Here is a 26,884-nt window from a genome sequence, read left to right on the forward strand (position 1 = left end):
TCAATTGAGTGTAACCTTCAATTGATGATCCGAAATCACACCCAAATTTGAGCGTCCTTTTTAAGTGTTAACACCCAAATTTGAGCGTTTTTTTTAGTGTTGAACACTCAAAGTTGAGAGTTTTTTTTCGTAAGGGTAGATAGTACATACAAGTAGAAAAGATCAAAATAAAAAAATATACATTTTAGTATTTATGATCAATTTTCAAATGTAGGAGACAAAAATTGTTGTTTTTTTTTTTATTAAAGGGTTAGCTCACTGTTGCAACAGGCCCTTCATTTAGTATTAAAAAGATTGTTATATAAAACAAGTACTGCGCAATGTACCCAATAATTTCCTTTCGTTGTCATCTCTAGGAACAGTCGCGTCCAATTGGGTTTTCCCGTCGCTCTTTTGAATGTGCTCCAACGTGAGCCTTGTTTCCACACGAAACTCAGCGATCGGTCTGTCCAGCAGACCGACCGCGATGTGCTTGTGAGCGAGGGCAAGATGGTGTTCGCGCTTCACCAGTATCAACGAGATCCACGTCTCCGGGACGTAGTCACGAACCGGTTCGCGCGATATCAATCCGTGGACGTCATTGTATATCGCCGCAACCTGAAGTAATCATCTTCGTGATTCACTTGTACTTATCACACCGATAATCGCAAGACGCAGAAGAGGGATCGCGTGAGAAAGCGTTTTTCTTTACCTGAGCTGCCTCTTGAGCAAGATCTAAGCAAACATCGACGTTTCTGCCATCCCTCGATTGAAGCTCCAGCTTTTCGAAGAGGCACTCCCTTGCCTGAGCCTAAAATATAAAAATGCAAAATGAATTAATTGTTAATAGCAAATATGCGATGTCAAAGGAAACTATTAATTGCCAAATACAACAGTTTTCTTTATTTGAATAATATTAAATTATACGAATGAGAGCGAGAACGTACAAGCATCAACTGCACCAGCATCTCCAGCATATCCGGGCCCAGATCCATACTCGGTGCGTTTGTAAAGTTCTCGTGGATATATCGGAAAGTACCGGCCGCTCTGAGAAAAGCGTCGACCGCTTGGTCGAGTCCTCGAGCGGTTAGACGATCCTGCTTGGCAGCCAACTGCGTATAAAGCGCGCCGGCATTGAAGAGAATAGACGCCTTCTCGAAGGCGACCGTTCGCTGGCAACTCGGCACTCCCGTCAACGAATCGAACCATTCGAAGTAGATGCCGAGGCTTCTGTCGGGTGGAAAGAAGCGCCTCTCTATGAAGTAGAGTTGATTGTAATAACGCAGAAGTAACGCGATGCCCGCCGAATCTCTGGTCGGTGTCCTCGTAGCCTGCGGATTAAAATTTTTATTTTAACTTAAATTTTCATGTTATGTTAACTTAAATTCTATATATTCAAATAATATTTAAATTATCACAAAAATTATGACACGGTATAATTTATTTTAGAGAGATGACAATTATTGGACGGATCTATGCAAAGTTCTCCAATAATAAGTTCTAAATTTTAAATAAGAGAATAAAAAAATCTATATATTTTTTTAAATATTATAAAAAGAGACACGTGCTATTTTCTTACCTGTCTGGTTTCCATCAAATCAGCTATAGCTTCTTCATAATTTTCCCCATCCTCGCTGTAGTGCTCCAAGATAAAGTCCTACAAGAGAATAAGAGATCGTTCACGAGAAGCGATCAATACCTAATTCGTGGCACGTGCACGCAGCACGTGGAATCAGAAAACGTGACCGACAATGTTAAATCGATATCTTCATAGCAACTACGAGATTTTCTTGGTTAATGCGTACTCGCGTCTCTAGCCATGACACTTGCGATTTTCCTTCGTGATACTCGCTAAAGTTAGAAGCTGATACAAGACAAAAATGGTAAAAATCACCCTGGAATTAATACGGAAGCGCTCGGAGCACAATGAGGGCGAAATCTCGACGTTGGAAGAAATATCTTTGCACCAGGAGAACATCGACAAAATCCAGCTGATAGACAGACACTGCAGGAATCTCAAGATCCTGCTTTTGCAGCACAATCTTATATCGAAAATAGAGAATCTGAATATGTTGAAAAGGCTGGAATACTTGAATCTAGCCCTCAATAACATTGAGATTATCGAGAACCTGGAAGGCTTAGAGAGCTTAAAAAAATTGGACCTCACCGTCAATTTTATCGGAAATTTACAAAGTGTCAAAAATCTTAGGTATTTTATAAATTATATTAATTATATATAAATTATATGTGTAATTTCATATTACTTAATTTTATAAAATTACGTCAGTTACGTTAAAAAATACATTAAAATATGTGAAATAATTTACGCGCTCAATTAGTCCAATTATCAAGATTAATCGAACTTCGATCAGTTGTGCGTCAAGTAATATCTTTTTTTTTTCATTATCCCTAAATGAGAAAAATTCTCATAATACCTCATACACGTATAAGAATTTGTCATATTTTAAGTTTATAAAAATTTATGAAAAAATACCTTAACTTTTTTCAGATTTTTTAAGTTTTCTTTAGAAATTATACAATAGAATGGGAGATTTTAAAAATCATAAAATATTTCACATATATAAAAATTTTTAGAAAAGATATAGACTCTTTCAGCACTTCTGAAAAGTGTTCCAAGTCGTATAAAAGAAAATCTGAAAAATTTTTTATAAAGTTACAAAATTATACAGAAAATTTTAAAATTTCAACAAAAATTCTAAAAAGTTATATGAAGAATTCTAAGAACGACTTTTATCAGAGATTATATAATTTTAATAGAAATCATAAATCTCTTTCGATTCTCTCTCAATTGCGCGTTTCATGTTTCGCACAGGTGCAACGAACATTTGGAACATCTGATTCTAATGGGAAATCCATGCACCGATTACGAGTACTACAGGCAATACGTCGTGGCGACTTTACCGCAACTACAAGAGCTCGACATGCAGGAGATTGAAAGATCGGAACGCATCAAGGCGTTACAGATCTATTCGCGTGCGCGAGACGACGTTATTGAAAGTTATAGGCATTACGAGAAAACTAGGATAGCTCAATGCGCTCGTCGCGATGCTACACAGGAAACCACAGAAACAATCAACCAGATGGTAAATTTTTCTTAACCTATACGTATATAAGTGATAGTATTGGTAATGCCATTTTTTACTAGAATGCAATTTACAAAGCGCATTAAATTAATTATTTGATAATACTGTAATTATCTGAATATCATTGAAGTACGCTACTGATGTGTGTTTAATCCACAAGGACGTAAATTAACATTAATTTTTATATTAATTTATACTTTATACGTGAAGTTTTTTAGAATTATTTAGCTTGAACTGCAAATGTTTTAAAATGTATAAATAAAATTAACACATATATATATATATTTTTTTTTAGTTAAACCGCACATATATCCGCATACGTTTTTCAAACGTTTCCAGTCTGCTAAATACGTAACTGTTACGTCTCAAGCATTTACGCATGAAAAATGCAAATAAGAATATAATATCTTCTTTAGAATACTGCAGAGAAGCAAACGGAACATACAAAGAACGAGCGAAGTGAGAACACGAACACAGAGCAGGATGACGAGTCAGAGGACGAACGTTTTTGGAAGCAGCCTAGTTATCACACGCCGGAAGATAGAATCGCCATCGCTGAGCAATTCATGAAGAAACAAGAGAAGAAGAATCGTACTTCGGATAAGAGCAATCAACCGAAACGTGTGCTGAAGCTATTCGCTCCAGACGGAAGAGCGTACAATATAAATCAGGCGAAGGTGCCATTCAGACTAGACGATGAAAACGATCGCGATTTTGTTGTTCTTGAAGTCTCCGTTTACAGGTAATCATTTAATACAGTCGCGTTGTGCTAAATAATAGCTTACATTGTATCTAAATAATTGTAAGACTTAATTTTTAAAAACTTATAAAAACGCTTTTCAAGGATAAACAATTAATTTTTCATTCATTACTTAACAATAGCGATCATTTATATTTATATCAAATTTTAAAGATTCTCAAGATTTATTTAACATATTTCTGATAAAAACAATTCTCATATTATGTAATAAAATTTTAAAGAATTTATCATATTATTTTAAATAATATAAAGATTTCTAAAGAAAAAAATACCTCAAATTTTCTCAGATTTTGAGTTTTATGTTTTCTTCAGAAATTATAGAATGAGAAATTTTAAATATTTCAGAATTCATAATATTCATATATACATATAAGAAGAATTTTAGAAAAGATGTAGACTTTCTCAGAAATTCAAACTTCTGTATTATCTAAAAAGTTATAATGTATACAATACACTATACAGAAATTTTAAAAAATCTGAAAAAAATTAAATGAAGAATTCTAAGAAAATCTTTCACCAGAGATATTATTGCGTGACGTATGTTAACGTATGTTAAAAAATTGTTGCGTAATAATTAACTCGAGAATGACTCCCGCATTCGTGGAAAATAAGAAAGCGATTTCCGTAGAAAATGGAATTTAATTGAACACACAACAAAGATAACACAGGAATAGGGAAACGGAAATACAATCGTGAAACACGTAACGCAGAAAAATCGGAAAGCATTCACCGTCGTGAAACATCCGTCGTGCAAGATTCATTTTCTTCCGATGACATCGGTTATCAAAAAAACTATATATGTTTTGTGTCTATAGCGGGGCAGTAACGACTAGCGGATCCATGCTCGATCGTAATTAACACTACTGTCCCTCCCCCCATACCATTATATACGTATATACGATGTTATTGTATATTTACGCTCATTTTTCATATTTGAAGGCATTTGGACACCTCTTATATCGACGTCGACGTAAATCCGACTTACGTGCGAGTCACTATAAAAGGAAAGATTCTGCAGTTAACCCTGCCCTGCGAGGTATCGGTCGATAAAACCAACGTTCGACGGAACACGACCACCGGAAGTTTAGTGATCGCTATGGCCCGTTTGACTCCGTGCGCAATAATCGTGAGGAGGGACGAATCGACGAGAAAGACGAAATCCAACGAACGCGAAACGAAGGTGATCACAGTCCGGCCACCGGTGACCTCCCGACGAGCTCTCCTCGAGATCGGCCCATCCACGGACGTTTACGATTTTCTGAGGATAACCGAAGACTCCGCGAAACGAGCGCAGAGGAAAGAGGAGAAGAGAGACCGCGAAAATTTCGAGGACAATCCGGACGTACCGCCTCTCGAATAAGCGGACGCGGCGAATTAAAAAAAAAATCACGGTTACGAATGTGACGAAGATCTCGCGAATTGATCTCATCGTGTCGATTCGAAACCTTACCTTGAACGGATCTCGAAAGTCGATGTCTTTGGTCTCTTTGAGTCCCAATGGTATCATCGGCATAACGGGCTCGTCGCTGAAAGAAAATACCGTTCGATTGCAATACCGTACGTTGTCGCCGTATACATCGGCAAAATTTGTAATTTTCGCTAAACTTACCCGTCGACATTCTGATACAGCTCCACTGAGCTGTTTAACTCGGCGAGCTGTTCCTTCAGCAACTGCAGATTCGAGTTGACGAAACTTAGCTCCAACGCGACGGTCTCCTTCAGTTTTCTGTTTGTCGTCGCCCTATAACGTGATTAATTAAGAATTAACACAAATGCAAGTAAGCTCCTCATAAATTGTACTTTTAATTGTACAGCAAAGTTTGGTTTATTACACTTTTTTATTTTTACTCGCGACTTTCAGTTTTGCAAAGTCAGTTGTAAATAATTATGTAAATCGCAAAATAAAAAAAAATAATCGATTTAAAATAACTTAATAAAATAATTTTAAAATAATAAAATAATTAAAATTTTAAAATAATTTAATGTCCCTTGGACATTATTAGAGTACAATGTTAGAGTAATTGAAGAGATACGAAAGATTCTACACGAGTTTTACGATAATTTATAAAATAGCTACTTGTATTCACTTAATAGTTATATTTACACGTTCATTTATATACAATTACATATTAAAATTATATCGTATATTGATATAAATTACGTGGCGTGTGAACGCTTACTTAAAGAGATTCTCAGCGCCCGCTCGTAGCCGCAGCTCCTTGTTGATCTCCTGGTTGAGCTTACTTCGCTTGTTCTGCAGCTTTCCTCTGCAGGTCGCTACCCTCGGATCCGAACCCTGCGAACCATGAAACGCATAGTTAGCGATGCCTCCGACGTATCATGCATGGCTCGTAATCATATAATCCGCAAGGATTGCCGCAACGATAAAGACCAGTTCCGCTAACCACGTTGATCAACTAACTCTACCCGGTGATTATCTATCCTCTTTTCGGATCATAGCCGTAATGTCAGTGGAAACAAGGCGATAAAACGACTTTCTTTGTTATCTATATTGATCATTTCAAAATGCGAATTCCATACAATCTTCTCGAGAGAAGATTTTCTTTTCAATGATTCTCCTATCGAGAAAATTGATACTTTCTACGTATGAATGATTCTAATTAATATGTTTTACTCTTTTGCATCTTAAGTAGAAGGAATCTCTAATATTATCAGGCAATATTGCCATATAATTTATTTAATGGTATCTATTAATTTACTTCTATACATAATACTGCACAGTAAAATATATTTTGTGTTTTTCGTTAAAACCGGTTCTATTAAGATTTTTGAGTTAAATTTTTAACATATTTAAATTAATTTAACATATAGTTGTGTTAAAACTGATATTCAAGATTTTTTTATGTTAAAATAACACAATTTAGTATTTTAATGTTTAATATAATTTTAATGCTAAAATAACACAATAACAATGAGTAAATAAAATAACATAAAAATAATGCAGTTTTGAAACATCAATTCTAAGATAAATGAATAAAATGTACATATTAATTTTTACATAATATGTTATAATTAATATTATTGAAGAAATATGTTTTCCCAAATTGTGTCTCCAAAGTGTTACACTATTTAAGTTTTTTTTATATAATATTAGTTATTTTCTAACATATTCATCTCGTGTTAAATTAACATAAAAATTTGGATAAATTCTTTGGAGCACGTGAAATTTATATTAAATTTAACACAAATTTTCCAATTAATAATGATAATAATTAAAGCAACATTTGATATTCGATCGATCGATATCAGAATCACTGGAAGTAAAATAATTATGTAATTAAAATAAATAAAACCACAAAGTATTAAGTTATAAATTATAACATTATTGCGCATCGCTACTAAAAATTATTTCTTAAGATATATCTTATTCTACTGAAAGTTAAAATTATATCTTATTCTGATATTACGAAATTAAGGAATTTATAATATTGATAAATAATCTGTTTCTTCATTCTAGCTGAGACAATACACAAGAAATAGACCCAAGCAGAACAACAAGTCATCATGACAAATGACGTCAAAATAATTTCAAAATGATTATTGAACGTCTTTTCGATCAGTTGTGATTCATTTTAACGTCATTTTGACGATATCGTACTGTTCTGCTCGGGTATCTGATGAATCACAAAGAAACGCTGATAAACGTAATTATACGCTAAGTGTCAAAGTACGAAGAAAGAAGAGAACACGCGACCGCGCGGTTATCGCGCGAATTATACACATCGGTAGTAGCCGCGACGATCTCGCGATCGCCGTGCGCAGCCGACTGTCAAGTCCGACTTCCTTTGCTCCTTACCCCAAACCGGAAGCATCTCCTCATGATAGCGTCCGGCGTGGCGGTTTTCGCGTTTCGCGCACTTCGCACCGTGTCAACGCTGTCTCTTCTTCTGTCGAACGCTCTTCTCTCGTCCTTCTCGTCCCTCGTGGTCTCGCGCGGACCGACCATCTTCGCGTCCGAGGGAGCGATCGCGCGGTCCCTCGGCAACGGGCAGTAATGCACCCACTTTAGCATGATCGCGAAAGCATCGGCAACGATCTCGATCGTATAACCATCGGAAAGAAGACTGAGGCTGTTCTCGACACAGGCGGAGATACGAGTTTCTACCGACCAATTATCCTTCTTTTTTTCTCTTCTTTTCTTTTAAATTTCACTCGAAAAATGGGACGAAGAATGCGATATAAAAATCTGACGTAGTAGTGACTTGTAAATTATAGAAGCTGCGATTAGAAACTTTCAATTAGCGCCTAGATTAGCCTAATTGTGTAAATAGAGTCCAATATCTTATATCGTACCGGATGTTGGATTTACATCATATATTTCTTATAACTCGCTCGTTATTGTAATACAATAAGTAATAATAATCAACGGCCAAAGACGATCAAATGTTGTTCAGTGGTGTTAAAAATTTGATTTTCTCTTCAATTTTCTAAATAAACATAAAATTAGTTTCGATCCTTACTTGGACCTTTCTCAATCGTATAAATAAATAAATAAATCGATAAATCCTAACGCATTCTACAGGCAATAATTAAAATATACAATGATGTAATAAATCATGTGTGCACTAATAGTTATTCATTAGTTGTCATTTCAATAGTGCCACAAGTTTTTTTCCGTAAACAAGCTTCTTTTACAATTATAATTTTAAATTTTCCAAATTTCTTAAAATGCAGAACATTTTAAAAACTGAATTTGTATTTAGTTACAAGAACTGAAAATAGTAAACAGTTATAGGATATAATTCACAGATTTCTACATACCCTATTAGATCACTAGCTCCGAGTAATAGTAAAAGTAAAGTCAAATAACTCAGGAGGGGATAGCAATTATCTTTACCCAGTAATGAGTTAACGGAATCATATACAAAAATCGGAAAGACCACAATTAATAAGTTTTTTATTAATTATGGTCTTTCCGATTTTTGTATGACTCCGTTAATTATGGTTTATTTGTATATTTTAATTATTGACTGTAAAATGCGTTAAGATTTACCGATTTATTTATTTATTTATACGATTGAGAAAAGTCAAAGGATCGAAATTAGTTTCGTTACATTTTATGTTAGAAAAATGAAGAATAAAATTTTTAACACTACTGACTTTGCTCGTCTTTGGTCATTGCTTATTATTACTTATTGCAAATATTTCTTCTTTTAAAAATTTGAAACTGATCCGTGTAAAGTCAGGCGTTATTGTCAATGAAGAATTTCATTTTAAATAATTTAAAAAAATTCACAGAATCTTTCTCCACACCTATAACACCAAAATACTATTCCTCACTTGATCAAGTTGACGTTGTTCTAACATAATTTTTTCATGAGAGCTTTAGTACGTTAACATATATTCCTTTAAAAGATAAACAGTACCGATTGTAAGTCAAAGGAACAATTATTTTTCAATAAAAAACAAAAAAAATACTCATGAAGCTCATAAAGAAATTAAAGAACAATACTCAATTAACTAAAGAAGAGAGAGAAAGAATTTTAATTCTGCAACACATATATCACGCTATACATATATCTCCAGGAATGTCAAACAAATACAATTCTTGTCGGAATCCTCGCGGCCTAGCCTGCATTTATCATCTTGTGGAATTTAATCGTTGCGCGAAGGATCAGTCATAAAAGTCTTAATGATTTACACGCGACTTAAGAATACAGACGCACGTCCATCTACAAGCTTTAGGGGATATTAATGAGGCAACAGTTAAGTCAACGTTTTGCACGTTATACAGCTTACTCCATTCACGTTACGTAAAATAATTAAAGAAACGAATAATTTCATTAAAAAAGATATGAGTGTTGCTTGTTGATTCCTATTAAAATTCTTTTGAGCATGATGGGTGCACAGTAGTAGGATTGCTTTCATCACACAAAAATGTATTATTTGCGGCTTGCCACATATGTTGAAAGACTATCGCGCAAAATTTCAATAAGCGCGAAAACCGATTCGCGTTGTCGAGCGATGCTTATAATAAGACATGATGATGTTCGACGATCTAGTCGTGCCTTATCATGTTACACAAACCGGCTTCTAAGGAAATGTACGTACAATGCGACGGGATTTTGCGACGCGACGTTCTAGGTTATTGATCTTCCGCAAGAGAAAAAGACGTCGAATAAATTAACGAAGTTCGTTTTATCGAGAACGTAGAAAATATATGCAGTTAAAAAATGTTTTAAAATCTTGTTTTTAAAATGTGTTAAAAGATTTAAAATTTTTGACAAATCCGACAGTTATTCGTTTATCGTTTCAAAACAAACCAACAAATAGTTATCGATTAAAGCAGAAAAATCAATTTCCTTCACGCGACCACATCTTTAATTGCGGAGATGTGGAACGAGATAGAAACACCGTACTTGCACTGCTCAAAAAATATTGATAATTAAATACTAATAAACGAGGAGGAAAAAAACGGATAAAGAGATAAGAGACAGGCTCGCGGGGCAGACTGTGCGGTTTATTTTAGAGCCTTTATTTTAGACGTAACGGCGGACTAGGTGTTCGCGTTACCGTAATTCCGTTCCACTCTACTTAATAAGCCGTCTCGTTAATGCGATAAGCGCGACTCGAAGGTACAACGATGGGCTATCCGTAACTGTCACTCGTGCAAACCGACCAATGTAAAATTCGAGAGGCGCGTCTCTTTATACGTGCATACCTCATCAGTCTCCGCTATATACAGTTTTCTGTTACGATGAATTTTGTGTGCAATGTCGGAATTGTAATGTCATAATTATAACATCGTGTGTTGCCGAACGGATCCTCGCGAGTACGTGGTTCCTTACGTAACGTGAGTATGTGTGAGGACGTATCAATCCTCAGCGTCCACGCTGCGAAAAAAATCATTCCACTCCGTCCGTAAATAAAAGATAGAACGGGATATCGTTTTATCTTCTATCATTTTCGTCTTGCGCAAAGATAAGACGCGAGCTATTGTCTTGTAATTCCTTCTTCAGTTCTGCAATCGTATAAATAGACACGTATATGTGAAGACGGACATATCAATGCTCAGAGCGCGCGGCCACGCTATATGAAAAAATCATTTTTACCGTCCGTAAATAAAAGATAGAACGAGATATCGTTGTATTATCTTCTATCCTTTCTGTCTTGCGCAAAGATAAGATGAGCTATTGTCTTGTAATTCCTTTTCCAATTCTTCAATCGTACGAATGGATACTTGAGAGCGTAAATGTCTATTACATTTATTATGTTATTAATTACCATTACGTTTGCACTCATAGCGTTTTCTACTGCGAAAACTAGTGCAACACTGTGGCGCACACTGAGCGCAATTATATTGTTCCATTGTAAAAATTAGTTAACATTTTCAATGTTTAACGTTTCACTGACAAAACTAGTGCAAAAAAATTAAAAATATGTTAACTGATTTTCACAATGATCAATATAATTGCGCACAGTGTTGCACTAGTTTTCTCAGTAAAAAAAACGCTTAGAGTACAGATCTCGCAATTTGGTTTCGTGCAGCACAAAGGTCTCGGTCAATTCGGGAGTTTGTTAAATGTATGGTTACGATGTTTCATCCGAGAGCGACGGTGTAACACGTCGCAGGAAAAGAACATTCGTGGGGTAAATAGAATATAAAAGAGCTAACTCGGTCAACCAGAAGTTACGATCGGCGTTTCTCGTTCAACAGGAAATTGTAACGTCCAGTTCTCCATGGCATAAATACATATTAGCTCGCTTATCGACGCGCCGTTCGCGAAACACACGCCCATCGTTAATACATACATAGAAAGCGCCCCCCGGGGGGGGAGGGTGCGATACTATCCCCTGAACTGAAAACCTATTTTTTTTTCTTTTTCTTTTATCCAACATTGAATATATTGAAAGAATAATTTATAAATGCAGTCTTTCACAATTCTCCATCCAGAAAGGATTGAACCTACAGATAATGAAAATAAACGATCGCTGGATTTATTTAGACCATAACACGTCAGTCTCGACATGAAACTAGATCTCATAGATGTTAAAAAGGAATTTCAAAGACTAAATAAGTAGATAAATCAATTTCACGCCAGTTAATTAAATGAATAATTTCGAACTCTAGTTATATTAAAAAAGCCTCTTTTCTCTCTGTGTTACATTTCTATTCTCCATCAATCAAATCGATTTACATATATCTGAATTAAACAATTAATTTAATCTCGCTCTACAATTTCGTACAAGAAACACTAGTCAATTGCCAAATATGACCCATCAAATTCCCGATTCTAAGGAGGAATCTAAGAAAGAATTCAGATCGTCCTGCTGAATAATTCTCAGCCGGGGGAAGACACGCGGGTTTCGGGGCACTGGGTATAATGCCGTGAACGTGAATCCGTATACGCGACATTAACGACTCTGCCGGATGTTATCGCGCGCTAAATCTACCGTAACTCGCGCGTTATTAAACGACGCGGCCACAGTAGCCGGCCGGCCGGCTGGTCGCTGGTCTCGCATAACTGTTTGCCGTTTCAGGCGAATCAAAGACGAGGCCGGTCGGGATCGGTATCGCTGAACTAAATCGGCATCGGGCATCCGTGCGTAAAGAGCGGCGATCCGCTGTGGGATAGCCTTGTCATCGAAGTTCCGCGCGCATCGTCCTGCGCGTGGAATGTTCAATTGAAATTGCATGAGACACTCGATTAAATTATTACCATGATGGCGAGCGTCGTGCATATTTTTTTTTTGTAGCTTGATCGTTAATACTGCGTAAATATTATATAAAATGTTATGATTATTCAGATATTTCCGCATGCGCACTTGTTATTTATAGATAAATATATGTTCATAATTTATATACACAGAAAGAAATATCTCTTTAGACTTAAGAAGGTATAACCTAGTTAGAAATTTCGATAAAGACGATTTTTCGAAAATCACATTTTCTTAAAGTATATATAATGTTAAAAATATTCCTTCTCTCAAAATTTTAAGCTGATCCGCGGTATTTTCATGGAGATACACGACCTTGAGTATACATCCGTCGAAACGAAATGATGCATGGAAAGAACAATTTTGTTGAATTTAGATCTGAAAATAATTTTTGTCCAATAATCAAAATAATTTTGTGCAAAAATCAAAATGATGACTAGAATAACAAAATGTTTTATAGCAATATTTATCAGTTTTAACATTCCAATAAATTATTTTGATGATTCAACAAAAAATTATTTTCAGATCTGTATTTAACCAAATTTTTAGACCTTTCAACAAAATCGTTCTTTCCGTGTGAAGATAGTTTTAGTGCATCTGCAAAAAACTTAAGAATATATCGTCAATAACAACAAATTGACGTTTTAGAAGCAACAACTGTAGCAGGCAGTGTATTATATGGCCTCGGAATAGATGATTCTTGTGTAAATTGAAATTTAGTATAAACTGTTAAAACTTTAAACGCGTTTTTCTCAAAACTATACACGGAAAGAACGATTTTGTTAAAAGGCCTAAAAATTTTGCTAAATACAGATCTGGAAATAATTTTTTGTTGAATCATCCAAATAATTTATTGGAGTGTTAAAACTGATAAGTATTGCTATAAAACATTTCGATATTCTAGCAATTATTTTGACTTTCGCACAAAATGATTTTGATTATTAAACAAAAATTATTTTCAGATCTGGATTCAGTAAAATTGTTCTTTCCGTGTAAGATTTTCAAAATCGGTTACCACAATATCTCAAAAACCACAGTATCAATCAATTTGGAATTTTACGTGTTTCTTTTAGACATAAATCTAGTCATTTAATCGAAGGATTTTTTTTCATACTACCGTACTTTATTTTTAATGGAGAAAAATATCCAGTTACTTTTTAATGAAAATCGAACTTAAATTTTGAACACGCCATTTTGCCGCAATTCAATTTTTCGAAATATCGATCGATTAAAGCTTAGATAAATTCATATATTAACTAAATTTTTTGGATTTTTTTAATTTCTAATAAGCTGGCTCTGAATAATAGTGGTCACCACAAACGCGTTTTCAAAAACGATTTCCCGGACATCAACTACAACTTATTTATTTATTTATATTTTTGCATTAAAAAATATGAAAATTTCGTCCAAAGTAGGCTCTTTCGAATATAAAAACTTTGAAAAAACTGCAAAAATATCCATATTCTTTTTCGAAAAAAATTCACGAAAATTCATCTCTTTTTGGCCTTCTAACTAGGTAAGTATACCTCTTTAAGAAATTTCGAAAAACATTGTTTCAAACAATCACGTTTTTCCTGCCAAACAATATGGTTTGATGCAAGAAAATTAAAAAATGTGTATTCAACGAAATGTTTTATTTAAAGTTATATTGTTTTAATAAAATAAATGTGAAACAAATAAATAGATATACTGAATGTAAAAAAAGAAATAGTTTTCTCTGTGTATACAATTCAAGCAGATCAGAGAAGGAAATACAAAGAGGTCGTAAAAAAAGCAAGTAGCATCGTAAAATGACAGTTTAACGCATAGGTATGGCGCTTAAATTCATACAGTATCTAAATAGTTATGGCAATAAAAGGCAACTGCCGGTCATTTCCTTAAATAACACTGTTCTATAGTAATACAGTTACTATAAAAAAAAACAGACAGTTTAGATATAATATATATAATAATCTGGATATAATATATACAAATAAACTTGTTAGTAAGTAATAATATGTGTAGGTTATTATTCTGTGTGCAAGCTGGATAACGCTAAATCGACTCATATTTTACGCAAGTCCACTTTGCACGTAATTCCATAAACTGTAATACACGACTATGCTTTTAAAGCAGTGGTCGCGTGGGTTAACGCATTATTATGTAACACAGCCTACGTTATCGGTACGTAGGTCGACACACGGACACCCGATATTCCTAATTCGTCAGCATATGATTTATGCGACCTCGATCCGGGCGGCCTTGCCCGGATCGAATTTATGAGACAAAGAAGTGCGCGCGTTCAAATTGTTGTACACGCAATCGTTTTCTCTTTATTTCTTTCCTTCTTTCCTTCCTTTTGTGCGGTGCACGTATTGTGCGCATCGCGAACGCGAACGCACGATCGCACATTTAAATAATAATAATTTTCCGTGGAAATTCACACGATTTGCGATGCGGCACTCCGCCGCAGCAAAATGTTATCGAACGAATCCATCGCCGCGGATTTACGTTATATTTTTTACTATCTCCCACGTCGATCAACGTTCGTCAAACGGCATCGCGGCGTTTTACGATAAAACCGTAATTTTTAACGGAACCGCACCGGGAATTTAACCGTATTAGAGCGATTACCAAACGCATCTATCGTGAAAGGAGGAATTGTAATCGGGAGAAATTATAGAAATATATGTGACGATATATGTATTACTGTTGTCGCAGAGACGTCACACACGTCGATCGACGAAGCACAGATCGCGAAACTCGCGCACTCTCGATCCGTGATTCTTTCGTTTGCGCGCGAAGCGCGATTTTGGCGATCTGTCCTCGGACTCTTTCTGGAGTCTGGACGCGCGACGTCCGATCGACTCGTGGCCGGCCACCGTCGTATCTTCCCGGCGACTAATCGCGAGAGGTGAGGTCGCCGGAATATGGGTCCCGCGGACGGACTCCGGCGCTCGGTGAAAGGAGAGAAACTCCGTAAATAATACAGCGGGGATGGGGATAACGATGGCTTTTTTTTCTCTTGTCTCTCTCTCTCTCTCTCTCTCTCTCTCCCCGTCTCGTCGCGATTCCTCGCGTACACGCATCCACCGCGTATATGCGTATACAGTGCGTGTGCGTGCGAGCCCGCGATGAAACGCACGCCCGTAAAAGCGGCACGGCGAAACGCCGATAGATGCAACAAGGCTCTCCCCCCGATCGTTTGCGTACGGCCATCCATCCGCAAACGACTGACTCGACTCATTTGGGTTTGGCGAAATCACGGATCCGTGCTCAATACACCATGCAAATGCCACGTTTACACAGCATGGCGCGTACGTGTTTGCAAGCGATATTTATTGTTAGAGCAATAAACATTTGGAAAAAAAAGTGGAAGCAAGACACTATCTAGTAAAAACTAATTGTGGATATATCTGTTACATAACGTAGATGTAAAACATGTACATTTACGTATATATTTATATGACACACGGAAAGAACGATTTTGCTGGAAAATAAAAAAAAATCTAAAATAATATTATTAGAGCATTATCAAAGTAATTTTGTTCGAAAGTCAAACTGATTGCTAGAATATTAAAACTTTTTACAGCTATGCTTATTAAGTATTGTTTCCAAGAAAATATTTTGATGGTGCTCTAACAAAAATTATTTTCAGATTTTTTTTTATCTTCTAGCAAAATCGTTCTTTCCGTATGCAGTTATATTTACTACTGCTGGGTATCTACCCGGAAAGAACGATTTGGCTAAGGTATCTAAAAATTTATAGCTAGTTGATCCAATCAAAATGATTATGCAGAAAATTTAAGCATGTTGAGCAATGCTGCAAAAAATTTTGACATTCCAGCAGCTAGCTTCAGCGTCCTACATAATTATTTTGATAGTATAATACAATAAGATTATTTTCAGATCTGTATTTAGCTAAACTTTAAGATAGAATTTTTTACAGATTTTTAGATAACTACTAACTAGTAAGACTACATTTTAGATCAGCCTTTTAAATTACATTACGAAAAAAACGGTTTCTTCCATATAATCTTCCATTTAAGAATAATAAGAAGAATACGAAAAAAATAAGAGCAATACCCACATACATGTTCGATGTAGAAAGAGCAGCATAACAAAAATTAAACCTCATTTTTTTATACTTATATCTCTTAATAAAAATAAAAGAAGCCGTCAGTCGTGATACTTCGACACGAGGTTTCCACGCGGTCGATGTCCCGCATTCTCGTTGCCCATTTAACACTAAGGCGATTTAAAATTTATCTTTAAACAAGCGTTTCTTTTTTTTTCTATTCCGCTGATACAAGAGTTGCTCGTTTTAGAAAATAACCTGTAAATCGGATTTCAGTAAGCAAAAATTTGTGACTTACGTCATAGTTACGAAGGTGGAATATGTACATAACATATTGCGTATATTAAAACTCGAAAGTGGACAGTTCAACGTTTAGCAATAGCGATTAAGCAATATTTTCATCTGTGTATATATTATTTCCTTTTGCTTTTTCTATTATGAAGATTTGTATTACGTTCTGCGCACCGTTTCGACGAATTCACGTAGCTTTACGAAACCTCTTACGTGAAGAAATCTTTAAGAAGCATGAAATTTAACGTGAGGCATCACAGTGTTACCAAATGCATTACTCGATGTACAATCTAGAAGTAGATTTTTTCTATATAGAAAATCCTTAGTCACTTGGAAAACAGAATTTAACAGTACCACAGTAAAAAGTCACAAAACGATCAATTTCGACGGATAAGAATTCGTTAAAAATTTTAAAATGTAATAATTACTATTTAATAATAACATGTTTATTAGCATTATTATTAAAAATTGATTTAATTTGTGATATTACTATTTCAGCTTCAGTTTTGGATTGCGTTTCAAGTTCGACAGTAATTGGTGCGTAGAACTAAAAAATATATTTAAAAATTTACAGAAATATTACATAAACAATTTATAGAAATATTAATTATTAATCACTAAGATCCACTTTGATCGAATAAGACTCTTTTTGCTTATTTGTGTATTAATTACTAATCATGAACTATCAATACTTCGGAGTATACTTCATGATATTCGTGGCAGAAGATTCAAACGAGATTCACAAATAAGAAGAAATTTCGAAGAAGGCATCAAACGCGATAATACGATTTCGCTTGTGGTCCACGTAAATACATACAGAGGTACTGCAAGAGAGATACCGTCCGATGCTGGGAAGGCCGCGAAGAGAAGGAGCCCGATAACGGTATCCGGCCGCGAATGATCCCCACCCTCTCTCTCTCCATCGGATGCCGTAGACGTAGTCGAACGGGCCAAGAGAGACGAACGGGAAATAAGATACGTCCACATTTTTCGCGGCCCCTCGTAACACGCACCTGTCGCCGCCGCGCCGCGCCGCAGACGACGTCGCCTGCGCGCAGCGGGAGAAACGAGCGATTACAATTCCGAGGTTTGCACACCTTATCGCCGTCGCCGTTTTATTCAATCTTCTCCATTTCCCGCCGCAACAGCGGCATAGGTATACGAATTTAGCATGATAATGGCTAAAAATTATTATTAGGAAATCATTTCCGTGGAAATTTCCGTGGAAGGTACCTACATGACGAGGTGCATACATATACTTGGTATATGCTAATGACGGCCAGTGTAACATGTGCAAAGTTTACGAAATCTCATTACTAACGTACGTATAACAAGAGTATACGGACATAACGACGTATAATTATTAATATTGGCTAACAACTCAAAATGAGCTTTCTATATACCGCCGCCGGATAACTTCGATACGCCTGGTTCTCGAGATATCGTGGAAAAAATCGGGTTGTAAAATTTTAATACCCATGGGGAGGGGAAAGTCGAGGGCGTGCACATCGCGACGAAATAATGTGCAACTATAAAACTCCGGATTTTCCCGATGAAGAGCCGCGGACTGGTATATAACATTACAAGCGGAACCAGATTCCACCGGTGGTATAGTTTTCCCTCGCCGCGTGCGCCGCTGAACGTACGCACAACTACTACTTTTACCGCATATACGGCAGGAATGTCTAATTGTGCACGCGTTTCTGATTGAGACCCACTTTCCTCTTCCGGTAACAAGGACACGCGATTTTTTTCTTCTTTTTTTTTCCGCGGAAAAAGTTGCGCGCCAGGGGCGTTAACAGTGCGCTACGAAATTTCTTAAGTCAGCACCTCGCCTCCGTCTGTCACGATCTAATAAAATTTCTCGAGAAAATTAGTTGTTAGGTCTTTTTCAGATGTGCGCTCGCGAAATGAATTTAGGATCCTATAGATCACGATACGCAGTAAAACTCCTGCATCTGGCGATCAGCGATTTCTTCGTCGTTATTCCTGGTGACTAGACATCCTGATTCCCGAGGACATGCCATCTCTGCTGAAATGTCCCTGACATGTCCATCGATGATGTCGACACGAGTTCTAGTTTTTGCATTAAAAATACACGATTTGAAAAAAAAACACGTTTGCATTCCTGTATTAACTCTATTCAATACCGCATCGTATGAAAACTCCAGATTGTCGATAACATCAGCGTTTTGAATGACAAGTATAACGTGAGAAAATAATGTTTGCGACGACGAAATGTAAATTTCTGTTTTTGTTCTCTCGTTAAAAATCGCAAGAACGCGAGCTTCCGATCCTGTATATATAGTCATACGTATATATAGGAGACGTATAATCGAGTTTATCGCGCCGCGGGCAGCAGAGCCGGTCTACGGTGACAGCGAGGCAGCGCGCGGCGGAGAGATGCCCGCTCGTGCGGCTCGCTAATCCGCGAGCAAGGGCGTCGCCCTTCGTTGCTCGTCTTACGTACGTGGCCGTAACAGAAGCCGATACCGCGGCGAGCCGCGGGCACGCAGCAGGAAACGCAACCAAGTACGTCCGACCGACGTGCGCCGCGTCGTTGCTCCGCGTCGAGGCGTTTCACGCGCATTTTTAGTCGGTCGATGACTCCGAAGTTGTATTAAACACACCGGCTACGCCGTAATTGAAATTACGTAGCGCCGTAGAGCTGGAAACGCCCGGCTGGCCGCGCGCTTCCTTCGTTGCCTATAGAAGTCTGCCGAGACCGCGGTGCGCAAAAGAGAGAATACGAATAGGCGCATCCGATCGTACACAATAGCCGCGTCACTGGCGAATCTGTCCGAGTTGCAGCCCCCGCGCGCTCGACTTGCTCGGCACAGCAAGCGCGTTCGATCATTAATACTTCCTTATACAACTATAATAATCGCAATCTCGTAGGCGAGAAACGAGTAATTATAGATTCCACTGACAGTCGCGACTTGTAATCGTCGTGTAATTTGAGTGACGGCTTTGATCGCTTATCGATCAAACCGCCGCTGCCGGTCGGCGGCTCCGCGATCGTATCTTTAAATTGCAAAATAATAGAATAGATAATCGATCACGCTCCGATGGGATTCCGAGTGGCCGCACGAAAAAATCCACGGGCGCGCGAAGGAATACGATAAAGGAAACAGAAAAAGCTAAAGGCTGTATAGGGGAGGTCGCGGGGAGGTGGGAGGGCACGGTTCGTTCCGGTTTACACCTCGGTCTAATTAGAAACGGCATGTCTCAGGCGACTTCAAGGCTGTCGCGTCCTTCGCGATCATTGCACGCTCGACATATTACCACACGAGGAGTAGACCCACGCTCGGCCAAGGGAGAAAGGCGATGTGTGGCGAAAGAGTGTGTGTGTGTGTGTGTGTGTGCGCGCGCGTGTGTATGTGTGTGTATGCTGTACACACGGCGCATCCGGGGAATTGTACTGAGGATGCACCGAGCGCACATTTAACCCGTCAGTGGAAAAGGTTGGGTATACTAGATCCAGCTTGTTCCGCAACTCGCCCTAATTCGAACCATTGTTATTCGCATAATTTTATGTATACACACGTTCAAAGGTGGAGAACTTGATGCGAATCACTGACGATATTAAACCAAACTAAAAACAGAAAGAGAGAAAGAGAGAAAAGCTGCTCTCGAACTGTTTTGAAGTCGTAGATTTAAAGAAGGAAAATAACGCGTTGCGAAAATCAATCGAATATTATAAGCTTGAATAAACTTAATGCCAAACACAAAATTCAAAATCGGAACATAACAAGATGTTTAAAAGACATCCAATGTCCTGATTTTAAACTTTGTGTTGCCTAGAAATGTACCATGTTAATCTTATATAATTTGTTATTATATTTTTTAACAAATACTTCAAATGATTTAAAAACGAGCTGTTTTAGACTATTTGTTACAGCAGTTTTTGAGACTATAGAATGTTTTATAGAAATCAAAATTTGAAAAGATAAATTCTTTGTTCAAGTTCTTCCGATTTTAAAGATTGGGGACATTTTACATAAATTATTTTACATAAATCGACTTCGTTCACACTTCAATTTAATTTATATATAATATGTATTTCTTATATATTTAATTCCAAATGTCATAAGAATCATCCTAAAGACGTTTAGAAAATATTTCACAAATCTTTTACTTATCTTTTGGAAGTTTTTCGGTTTATATTTGGGGAACGAATCTTATCGATATTTTCAAACTTCGTAAATGTCTTATGTCCATTTCTATCAAATGTTAATTAACTTTAATCTCGACTTAATTTACTTTTTATCTTTCTCTAAGAATAAAAGAAAAAATAAAAAGTAAGTTGAGATTAAAGTTAATCCACCATTGGTAGAAATGTGCTAATGGTGAACAGTCGCGCGAGTCCTGGTGTGCTCCAGTAATTTTAAGCGGCTATTTACCTGAAGCTTTATGTCTGGAAGTATCAGCATCGTTCGCGCGTCTCTGTTCGCCAGGGCGAACCGCGGCTATCCGAGCTCACTTTTCGATCCGTGTCCTTCTCGTATCTTCGCGTATTCTCGATCCTCGACGTCCTCCGCGCGTGTCCTCTCGGCGCGAGAGCAACACACGCGACCGTCGTCTTCGTCGGAATTCTCTGGAACCCGCCGCCGCGAAGTTTCCGTGGAGTTCTCGCGGTCGCGTCGTTCGCACGGTCGACCGGAAGTGCGAGGTGACTCCTCTCAACCGAGTACCGATATTCGGCGGAGCACCCGGGTCCACGGTGATGATGTTTTTCAACGATTCGCGGGCGATCGCTCTCGCGGAGGACGAAGATCGCGCACTGTCTTATACGCGATGGAGAATGCAGGAATGTCGCGTTACCGAGCGGAAGAAAGCGGCGGCGGTGCGTTTCTTCAGCATGTCCGCGGAACTGTTGGCGAACGAATGTCGCGTCACGTGGAGAACGTGGAGAACACTTCGGCGAGACCGGAAGGACGAGGTCAGGGAAATCTCGAGGTCGGAGAGAACGACGGATGACGTTCGATCAGCAGTTTATCGGGTGCAGGCAGGAGTTTCGGAGCGCGAAAGGAGTTGGAGCGACGACGACGCGATCGGCGCGATGGCGTACGCGACTTCCCGATCGGCGTAGACGACGATCCATCAACGGCAACCTAGAGCTCGGCTGAAATCGGCCGCGGTCGGTGTAGCTCGGCGAAAGGGAAAAAGAAAGGGTGAGCAGAAAGAAGAGTAGGGATGGGCCCCCGGTCGTGAGGATGGGCCTGCTGTGCTATGTGCGGCCAGGTCTGGGCCGACCGCGCTACGGGTGGAAGGGGAGGGCAGGAGAGGAGGGAACATCACCGCGTGTTTCTCCGCGAGACTGTGATAAATTTCTCGACGGAAACCTCTCAAACACATCCTTCGACATCCATTGAGGAACTCGAGAACTGGTAATTGGTATCGTAATAACGCGATAATTTGTCGATTTTGTAGCGAAAGTAATAATAAAGTTTAGTTTGTCGAAAGAGTGATCTGTTAAGATTGAATTCTCAACAGCATTAAAATCGATGTTTCCGTCACGCTGGAGAATAGTACGGAGCAACGGCAGATTTGCCACTTTCGAGGAAAATATGATAGGAATGATGATAACGCTAATTTTTCATTGCCGCCAATTTATCGCGTCCTTAATCAGAGGCTCATAATATAAGACAGGCACAGTTACTCGCAGTATTAACGTTGTCGTGATTGCAAATGTCATGCGAACGTGAACTATACCTGAAATTGCAATGAGGTCTTCGAGCTACTTCTAAGCTACAATTGCTCCAAAACTATTTAAACATGTAACTACAGTATTCTACTGTCATAACAATTACAAATAATAAATATTTACTATTAATACTTATTACACATTTGCATGTAAACATTCAATTTATCATTTTCATGATTAATAATTTATTATTCGTCAAGCCTGATTTACACGCTTTTTTATTATCAACTAGCATGCTAATTTTCTAGCAAATTAGAAAACTAGTAACTTATAGAAAAATATAATTAATTCTATAAATCCAGTTTTTTGAAAAAAAAATTGTAAAATTATAGCTAACTGACAGTAGCTAAAAAATATAATTCTGTAAATTATATATATTTTTAGAAAACTAGCAACTAAGAAGTATAATTTATAAAATTATATTTTTCAGCTGCTAGTTTTCTAAAAATATATATAAATTTACAGAATTATATTTTTAGCTGCAGCATAGCGTGCTAGTTTTCTAGTTCGCTAAGAGACTAGCTCGCTAATTGTTAGTAAAAAAGCATCGTATAAAACAGGCCTTACTTAGTGCAAAGATATAATTTTTTTTATCTCTCTAACGCTCTATTTCTTTCTCCGTTGTCGAAGTAACTTTCAGAAATACGTCGAAACTATTCCTGCTTTTAGGGAAGCACATTCGCGATCGTGATCCCGTGTACTTGTTCGACCGCTGCGATGATTGAGTTGAAAAGAGCGACAGATGGTTGTAAGACCTTTTCTTCTTTGAGGTAGCATCTTAGAAGCATTTGCACTTCGACATTCCAAGCTGACTAGACTAGATTGCCATCGTTTTTATACACTTCGAGACAGAGTAGCTTGGAAATCCAGCAAAATCCGTTTGTTAAAACAAATTGCGACGTGAAAAACTAATATGTATAATTTTAATTTATGTATGTGTATTAATATCTATACGTGGCTTCGATTTAACAGTTTCTCTCTCTCTCTCATACATTGCATATCAATTTTTATTATCAACTAACAAAAGTCATAATCTACATAAAGTTTTGTCATTTTGATGATGCCAATTAAGTTCATTCTTTGCGTGCATAAACTCATTATGTTGGTGAACGACAGTCCCGATAATCGAGCTCTCCCGTTTCATTTCCGGGGTTGGGTATCCGATTACAACGCACGTTCTGGCGCGAAAATTGTATGAGAGGTTCGAGTTTGCGGATTGGAGTGAAAAGAATGTAAAATTCAGAATGCGGAATCTCCACACTGCAAATCGAAAGTCGCGAGATGGAAAGCCGACGTCGCCGCCGGGAGAACGGCACGCTGAGAGAAAGGCGCTCGCGATGATTAGCTCACCCGGATAGAGACGTACGCAGATGGGCATGGAACCGCGCACTGGGACTTTTCTGCCACCCTATTAACATAGAACGCGATCGCGCCGATCCTTTCGATTATTCCGGTCCGGACCGGAAAAATTTCCGCGTTGTGGAAAAAGGCGGCGTGCTCTTGCCGCTTCAGGGAACACGCGCGCGGTCAAGCGATATTTACGTAATCGATTGCGAAAGAGCCGATCGTTTTTTTACCTGCTGTCGTACCTGGTAAAACGCGTAAAACGCGTATTCGGGCGTAAAAATGGGACGCGCCCTGTGAGCGAGTCGCGTGTGACGCAGAAAATATCGCGCGCTCTCGGCATCGGAACCGGAGTTATTGCGATTCTTACGGCACGTTGCGTGATTACTTTTTCGTATCGGCATGAGCCTCGCTTTATGGCGGACTTTAAAAGTGATGCATGCAAACAAGCGCGTCCGTTCGATTTCGTTTTACGTGAGGCGTGTCTGATTTAGGCGCTGATTTACTGCGAATGGTCGCGTCTTCACCGACTGCTAATGAAAACGCTCATTGAAAAGCTATACCATCACGAAGTCTAATACTTTTCGATAACAAAGAAACATGACATTAAAAGGACACACTGATTGTGTCATGAATATATATGGCATATCCAGACGTTTTCTTTTTTCGAAAAAAAAGTTGACATTTCTATAATTTTAAAAGTTGGCCAATCTACCTGACAAATTTAAACACGTTGGGTTACTCTTTTTCTTAAAGTAAAGAACAAATCAGCAAATAATCTTTAAATAATAACAATCAAAAATTCGTACTGTATATGCCATATTCAAATGTCATATACTTTTTGAAATGTTCGACTCTATGATATTTTTTTTTTTCTTTAAATTCCAAGTTTCTAGTTTTTAAAACAATATAAGAAGCCTTTTACCTTAATTTTTCTGACAAATACAAATTTCTGAAAAAAATGACTTTTCAAAATTTCTGTTTTCTTTTTTATTGTAACTTTTCTCTTAATAAAGATACATACATTTGCTCGTTCCTTAATGTTTTAATTTGCTACAATATGTTCATTTTTATAAAAGTTAGAAGCAATCAAAGTTGGGTTGTCATACTCAGTGTATTATTCTTATGACAATATGAATAGTGTCGTTCTAATTAATCAAACCTTTCTTCGTTAACGTATCGCTCCAGTTGCCTGAAAAAATTGCATGTTGACATAAATAATATTGCTCATTTATTACAACAACGATACGATTCAGAAAACAAAAATTTTCAGGAAATACGTTTGAATGTTTTAAACTAAAATTTTGGAATATTAATTTTGAAAAATACAATTTTTTTAGAGGTAAATAGTAGATTATAGAGGAAAAGTCTTTTTCTTTTTTTCTTTATATTTCCATTCTAAAAAGTTTCCATTACGCCATCAACTAAAAAATAAAAATTTTTTAATTATGTCGTTACAACGATATACTGCGATGAAATGAGCGATATATATGTGTTGATATTCGTCCGTTCGTGCTGTTACCCAAATTCAATGTAATTACGCAAACGGATCTTCCTCTAAAAGAACGCAAACAAACTTAAAATATTGAATATAATCAATAAAATTAAATACCTCGTATCTTATGGAGGTACTGCTACTCTTTTCGTTAAACTGCTAGAAATCATAATTTTAACTCTAAAACGATACTTGGAAGTGCCTGGAAGTTTGCCAACGATTTTCGGTTTTGCCTACATGCCGGACGGAAATTTTTGTCAACATGAGAATTTCGCTTCTTTTTTTTCGAGGTCCTTAAGTGTTGCGATAAAATCAGGGACCGTGGCAAGGTTAACGAGCGGCCACGACGCGAATTGTGTCTCAAGTTTAGAGGCACGGAAGCACGCCGCGTGTCGCCGACGCGTGCGATTACGTATGACGTATGACGTGACTCATGCAGGACCCGTCGTTCGCCCGCCGAGGAAGAGGTAAACGCCGAGGAAGCGACGTCTCCGTCGTTCGGGAGCACCGGAAGACACCCGACAGCTGCGCCAGCGGTGACTCACGCGAGCACACCGCCAGCATACGTTATCGAGTGTCGTCTCGTTTTCTATTGTGTACTGCTGCCCTGCAGACGAAGCCAATGATGCGAAAAGTTCGGACTCGATGATGAGTTTCCGAAAGTTAGTCGAAGAGTGTATATTATTGTGCAAAGCATGGCATCGCGATTTTTTTTTTCAACACCGGATGAAAAATAATTTCAGAATAAAAGTTTCTTGAGAAACATAATAATCGTTATATACCGTCTTGTTAGTTATAAATGTGATTAATTAATTTTAATATGATAATTTTATTCTATGGTAATTTCTTTTTTGTTCTCAGGCACGTCGTGAAAGACAAGAAGATAGATATCGCGCAACGTGATTACGCTCGTTAACACTTGATATATGAATCCAAAGGTTTCGACAGAAGGCACAAAATGGAAATTTCAAGATTGTCGTCTATTTGTAAAATAAAATCATCTGATCCGTCGACGAGCGAAAGACAGTCTACATCTAATGAAAATTTGACACTTCAAGAGGAACACAGTACTGACATAGAAACAAGCGGAGCACAATCTTCACCTTGTGCAATTTTCAAATTTTCAGAAGAACTAATGTTTTATCATGGAACTAATAGAAATAAGTGTAAAAGTACGATTTAATTGCAATTACAAAACGTATTTAATAAAAGAAATTCAAGTATATAGATTAACCTATAAATACTAAAAATCATAACCACACGCTCGTAAGACAAAAATCAGACGGCAAATTCTAATTGTAAGTGGATAAAAAAGTACGAAGAGAAAGGCATAGTCATAAAATTTTACAACTGCTACTTATTTGCAAGAAAAATAAAAACTGTAATTCGCTCCTCGACTCCTGAGACAATATGTTGTGCATTCAAGTCGGAATTGTGAAATTCTATCTCTCTCTTTTCGAATTCGTTC

General features: G+C 37.5%; 2 protein-coding genes and 1 long non-coding RNA gene across 8 annotated transcripts in view; 2 read left to right on the forward strand and 1 right to left on the reverse strand.

Moving 5' to 3' along the window:
- The window catches only part of LOC105448461 (rhophilin-2), a 40,807-nt gene that overhangs the window by 4,158 nt on the left and 9,765 nt on the right, over positions 1–26,884 (reverse strand). For 3 of the 6 annotated variants that reach the window (XM_011687015.1, XM_011687014.1, XM_011687013.1), the window contains 7 exons: positions 6,024–6,139; positions 5,453–5,584; positions 5,294–5,369; positions 1,559–1,636; positions 927–1,310; positions 692–790; positions 327–597 (listed from right to left, as the gene is read on the reverse strand). In XM_011687015.1, the coding sequence (XP_011685317.1) occupies positions 327–597; positions 692–790; positions 927–1,310; positions 1,559–1,636; positions 5,294–5,369; positions 5,453–5,584; positions 6,024–6,139 (1,156 nt within the window). Of the gene's footprint in view, positions 1–326; positions 598–691; positions 791–926; positions 1,311–1,558; positions 1,637–5,293; positions 5,370–5,452; positions 5,585–6,023; positions 6,140–7,660; positions 8,006–21,273; positions 21,400–26,884 lie in introns of those variants that run through there. The other 3 variants (XM_011687016.1, XM_011687017.1, XM_011687012.1) reach the window with 3 other exon arrangements.
- LOC105448460 (protein tilB homolog) lies at positions 1,646–5,287 on the forward strand. Its single transcript, XM_011687011.1, has 4 exons — positions 1,646–2,188; positions 2,813–3,083; positions 3,500–3,825; positions 4,783–5,287. The coding sequence occupies exons 1-4, from the start codon at positions 1,860–1,862 to the stop codon at positions 5,201–5,203; spliced, it is 1,347 nt and encodes a 448-aa protein (XP_011685313.1). The 5' UTR covers positions 1,646–1,859; the 3' UTR covers positions 5,204–5,287.
- LOC105448459 lies at positions 25,137–26,641 on the forward strand. Its single transcript, XR_974245.1, has 2 exons — positions 25,137–26,078; positions 26,278–26,641. It is a non-coding gene; the product is annotated as an uncharacterized LOC105448459 (long non-coding RNA).

Source organism: Wasmannia auropunctata, unplaced genomic scaffold (assembly GCF_000956235.1).
Source record: "Wasmannia auropunctata unplaced genomic scaffold, wasmannia.A_1.0 LD336085.1, whole genome shotgun sequence".
NCBI lineage: Eukaryota > Metazoa > Arthropoda > Insecta > Hymenoptera > Formicidae > Wasmannia > Wasmannia auropunctata.